The following is a 6,000-nucleotide window of genomic DNA, read 5'->3' as shown; positions in this document are numbered from 1 at the left end:
TACATTGTTGTCGCTTTACTAGCTACAGTATAGCAAGTAGCAACATGTTTTAGAAACAACCCTAGAAACAAGCCTGACCTTTTAGTTTTTATGGTGAACATAAGCTAGATTACAACAAAATGACTGACATTATTGAAGTTTCATTTCGTTTGTTAATAAGCGTGCTGACAGGATGATGCTGTTCACAATAACTCCTACTATTCCAAAAGTCAAAATCCACAGTCAAATTATGTGGGTCATTTTTAATTTTATTGTCATTTTAATGCAAGTACAACAAGCCAGATCAGTTCACAGGTTGCTTGCTCTTACAATACATGTCAATTAAAAATACAACACATTATTTGGCCTTCCAATCATATCCAGAACATGTCTTTGGTGAAATTCAGAATGATTCCAGATCAGCTTATTTCATTGCATTGGTTTCAGTAGCTTAAATGACGAATTCTGTGAAGTTCCTTAAAGCACCAATTCGCCAAATTCCATCTTATAGTAACCAATTATTTTACATTATTAAGCTGCATCTTCAATACATGCTAGTAATTTGAAAGATAAAACTGGGGTGTATAGGATGTTCAACACATTAGATCTAGACTATATGCGTTTCCATCTTAACCTTCACTGTATTGATTCTTCAGTAATGAATTCAGCAAGACAAGGAAAGATTTTGAAGTACTGATGAATGGACACAAATGAATCTGGATACAGTTGTGCTCTCAGTTAATTAGTTTTCAAGCATGATGTTGATCAGACCCGTTCAGTGTTTACAGTCCAAATCTATATAGCAAATGACCCAAACTCCAATTAATATTGACTTAAATAAAAATACATATAATTACATCCAAAACACAGCATTGAAAAAGGCAATAATGCAGCAGTTAAAACATCCGTAACTTTGTTTACATTTCTATTGGTTCAGGATAAGAGAGGGAGGAGTCATCTCAACAAGAGAAGACACATATAAATGTAAAATCATTGTCCTAAATCTGCCTGATGCTGGTACAAAATCTTATATAAGAGTCCTAAATTAGGGCATCAAACCACAATGTTAGCTGATCACAATTCATAAATACACCTCAGAGCGATCAAGACAGCAGGCTATCCACGATCCCTTTTAAGTGCCGTGAGCATCTGGTGCCATGTGTTGAATTAAGTTAATTCTAATCTGGAGAGATTTATGAACCATTATGTTTCTGATAATGCCTTAAAAATAAGTAGTACAGCTTCCGTTCAATCAAATATTCCAGAGCTGTGAGGAAGTTGAGGGTAAATGAGCATTTTTGTGGTTTGGTTTCGCTTCAGGTGTGTTCAAATGTGACAAAGGAAGACAAAAAAGGCAATGCAATCAAATACAAACGATCATGTCATTATGTTTGGTGCATCTTGACTCAGAAAATAACTCTAAAATAAATATGAGCTACAATTTCACAGGACGGAGTTTGGTTTGGTTTATAGAAACGTGTAGTTTTGGACTGAAGAAACGAAAAACATAAACATACTGGGCCCACATTTTGGTTTCACTTCTGTTGATATGTCACGTAATAAACACATGATGATTCCGTATTCTTCTCAAAAATGTGTTTGTTCTACTAATAAAACGATTTAGAGCAAGACATGTCCTTTCTACAACAGGCTAACAGTAAATTGTTGTGTTAACATTATTTGTGTCACAGGCACAGACACCCAAAAATTTGATTTAAAATTTCAATCATGTACTAGAACAGAAATGCAATAGACAGATAACTCTATAACCCTCTAATATTAAAAACAAACAAACTTGATTTTCAGGCCTTAGTGACACATGTAGAAACTTAAACCAGTTTTGGTGTCAGTCAAAGTTGTTTACCACCTTTCACAGGTGACGATGTACTAGTTTCAGTCACACAACACAAAACCCTCGACAGTTAAATCAACTACTGTATGAAAACGGAGCGATTAGCTAAGCTAACTAACCTACGCTCTAACCGCTGTGGCGTGTCAGGAGGGAACGGTGAATGGAGCCTATGTCTACCGAAGATACATTCAGTCAGGAGTTACTGTGTCATTTTCTTGTGCTGGTTTATTCAACAGTCCGTTTTCATTCAGCCATGTTAGGAAATGTTTCGTTCTCTGTGTGAGCAGCACAAGATCATCTTTATGTCCACACGTTGCGTCGATACAAATTAATGATAGAAACGTCTATTCGAGTTACGTCTTTAGTTATGTACACGTCATTGTTGCACTGTGATATTTTCATTTTTATCAAAAAGCAAGAAACAGGACCAACACAAGTACGTTATAGCATCATACACCAAATTTCGCATGCTTTTCTTTACGCGTATGGACTTCAGATTACTTAGAATTGACTTTTAAAGAAGCAATACCAGAAAAATATTCTAAGCTTTCGGGTAGTATTATTCAATGAACGTTCGTGGTACATTTAAAACACTGATTCAGTTTCTTACGGTGTGATTGAGACTAATAATCTACCAGAATGTTTGATGGTTTAGTTATATGTGAATACAAACCTTGTTCCTTTTATATCTGAAGTCTTATTAAAACAAAATGAGTCTAGCAGTTTATATCCTAAAATGACTTTAAGAGGGCCAAAATGTCTCGAATTCCCTCCCGGGTTTCTGTAGTGAACTCAAAAATATATTATTTCATTCATATCACAGTTTCACCATGAAATAAACTCTGCTTTGAAAATAGAAACGACAAAACAAACCATTCATGTTGAACACGTTTAGCTTCTTTGAAACACGTAATTCATTCGGAAAGAATGTGTGACACTATTCCAAGATTTTAAAACCGCCGATCATGCTCGGCACGGCCACACCCTCATGAATGAAAGCAAAAACCGGGGGATAAAGGAGCTCTCGGTGGACTGCGGATTCTCTTATTAGTGTTCTCTCTCCCTGATGAGAGAGTAGTATGCAAACGTTTTACTACAAACTCCCTATTTACGTGCCGGGTTTGTTGTACATTTTGAACATCGGTCATATAGACATACATACAGTACAAGGGAGAGGGGGTTGCCGTGAAAACCCCAATCGAAAAACGGGAGGCGAGAGGGGAGGGCATGGCCTTGAGACTGCAGAGCCCTCCTCAGTTCATTTGCTCGAAGAATTTGTAAGTGGGGTTTTCATAGCCGTGATTCTGCATCTTATTGAGCTGTCTTTCCTCGGGGGTCAGCATGGGGTCGACCTGCTGGGAAAGAGACGGAGACAGATAGGGAAAGAATCGCTTAAAAAGGAGCATAAGTGAATTTAAATGGGAAAAATTAATGAACGGAAAGATTTTATTAAAGTTGGCCAGCAGGCTTACTATTATGTGAAAACATTTCAAAATGTAACATTACTATATGTTACAGAATTACTATATATATGTATAGAAACATATACAGTATGTTGCAAACTGTATGTATTTCTACTAATACACAAACAGCATCATTATCCATTGCATACATGCTTGATTGTGTCAAATATATGTGCATAATACCATCATTATAATATCATATAATATAAATATAATTATCTTCCAAGTGTGTATAATGACCCACCATCTAAACTGATACTTGATTGCCATCAACTGATTTTTGATCAAAAAAATAAATAAATTGAAAAGTCACTTATCTCTTTATACAGTATCTAATGATTGAGACTTTAAATCTCACAAATAATACTATTTCTCATAATTGCAATTTTGTAATTATAACTGCAGCTGTAGATTACACAAATGCAACTTTTTTTATTTTTAATTTTATTTTCAAAATTATCTTTTTTTTTTTTTACTGTTCTGAAGCAGAAATAGCAGAAATAATTCTAACTCAAATCATTATTTTTTGTCTACTGAAATATTAAATTGTGAAAAAATTACTGGGAAAAAAAGTCTCTGACATCATATACTGTATACTTCATATAGGCCTGTATTCATCTTTTATAAGTTTCACATAAAACCTACATTAATTATAAGAATATGTATTATTATTATATAATAATATATGTAATATATTTAGCAGAATATTTAACTTTTTAGTACAGATTAAATATTAAATTCTGCTTCATGTTTTAACTTTTACTGTTATCCTTTTTTCCAGTCAAATTAAAATATCAGAATGCAAAATGACTAGATATGCAAAACAGAGAGCAGCAGGAAGCTGCTTCGGAGGTTTGGTTGTTACTTCCTCATGTTCTGTGGAAATCCATAGTCAAATCCATAGCTGTATTACTTAAAGGGATAGTTCACCCAAAAATGAAATTTATCCCATGATTCAATCACCCTCAAGCCATCCTAGGTGTACATGACTATCTTCTTTCAGACGAACACAATCTTACAATCTTATAACAAAAGAGTTATATTTAAAAATATCCTGGCTCTTCCAAGCATTATAATTGTAGTAAATGGAGCTCACGATTTTGAAGCCCAAAAAAGTTCATCCATCCATCATAAAAGTAATCCATACGACTCCAGGGGGTTAATAAAGGACTTTGGAAGCGAAGCAATGGGTTTTTGTTAGAAAAATATCCATATTTAAAACTTTATAAACTAAATCCTCAGCGTTTTCATCAATACATCATGCACTGGGTCAGGGGTTACTCTTTCATCGTAAATCGATGCGTACGACCGTTTGCCGGAAGCTAGTTAGTATAGTTTATTAAGTTTTAAATATGGATATTTTTCTTACAAAAACCCATAGATTCACTTCAGAAGGCCTTTATTAACTCCCTCTAGCCATTCACTACCATAATAAAGCTTGGAAGAGCAAGAATATTTTTTAATATACCTCCGATTGTGTTTGTCTGAAAGTCATATACACCTAGGATGGCTTGAGGGTGAGTAAATCATAGGATAATTTTCATTTTTGGGTGAACTATCCCTTTAAATGGGTCATGATATATTTACATGAGGCTGTCACATTAAAAACCACAAACTCAGCCTGAAGCCATAGTGACGTCAAGGTTTGACCCCTGTCAGCTGAAGTCTCACCTCTACTATGCCATGGCTGATGGTTCCATATGGCTTACGGCGGACTAGCAACAAGCTGATGACCATCACCATAGCGATGGCCACGGCAACCACCAACAGCCCCACCATTGCCCCGCGGTTAAATGTCTCCAAAACGTCCGGCTGCTGTGGTAGAAAAAACATGAGGAAAAGAGTTTCACATTCAGCAGCATTGTATACAGTATACAAGGAACATATTAGCACCTGAGGGGGCAAAACTGTATTTGTATAAAATGGAAATCCATCCTACTTAATCATCAACTGCTCTATTGTTCTTTTATGCCTGGCAGAAATTAATAAGCATATACTGTAGTAACATTTAGATAAAGGTCGGGTAGGCAATTTTGTAGAGGCTAGCAATAGCAAGCTACTGTAGCTAGAATGAGACGGTCTAGTGACAGTTTCTGTATTTGGGTGCGTTGTGAAATTAAGTGTTGTCAAATTGATGAAGATATTTTCTTAATTTGCTGGTGTTTTTTCTATTTGCATGTGTTTTCTTCAGTTGCAGCGCGTTGAGCTCTCTCGGCCACTGTAGTTAAAACTTAATTTTGGAAAAATACTTTGTATTAAAAATCTTTATATTAAAGTATTAGTTCACTTTCAAATGTAAAATTTCCTGATAATTTACTGACCCCCATGTCATCCAAGATGTTCATGTCTTTCTTTCTTCAGTCGAAAAGAAATTAAGGTTTTGATGAAAACATTCCAGGATTTTTCTCCTTATAGTGGACTTCAACGGAGCCCAAACAGTTGAAGGTCAAAATTACAGTTTTATTGCAGCTTCAAAACATTCTACACGATCCCAGACGAGGAATAAGGGTCTTATCTAGTGAAACCATCGCTCATTTTCTAAAAAAAAAAAAAACTTGAACTAGCTCTCTTCTTCTTCTCTATTAGAATTCCAGCAGTGTAGACACAGCTAAGTGTATTACTGCCCTCCACAGGTCAAAGTTTGAACTAATTGTTATATACTTGCACTAGCATATTGTATATGCAGTGTTGGGTACGTTACTTTAA

The 6,000-nt window shown here is 35.2% G+C and overlaps 1 protein-coding gene across 1 annotated transcript in view; it reads right to left on the bottom strand.

The window, feature by feature from the left end:
- Positions 1-227: 227 nt before the first annotated feature.
- Positions 228-6,000, bottom strand: part of aplp1 (amyloid beta (A4) precursor-like protein 1) — a 76,664-nt gene continuing 70,891 nt past the window's right edge. Inside the window, 2 exon segments of the mRNA XM_048161889.1 lie at positions 228-3,183; positions 4,966-5,109. Coding sequence (XP_048017846.1) covers positions 3,085-3,183; positions 4,966-5,109 — 243 coding nt within the window. The 3' untranslated portion in view covers positions 228-3,084.

The sequence above is a fragment of the Megalobrama amblycephala genome, linkage group LG16 (assembly GCF_018812025.1).
Source record: "Megalobrama amblycephala isolate DHTTF-2021 linkage group LG16, ASM1881202v1, whole genome shotgun sequence".
Lineage (NCBI taxonomy): Eukaryota > Metazoa > Chordata > Actinopteri > Cypriniformes > Xenocyprididae > Megalobrama > Megalobrama amblycephala.
This window is presented reverse-complemented; position numbering and strand designations above follow the sequence as displayed.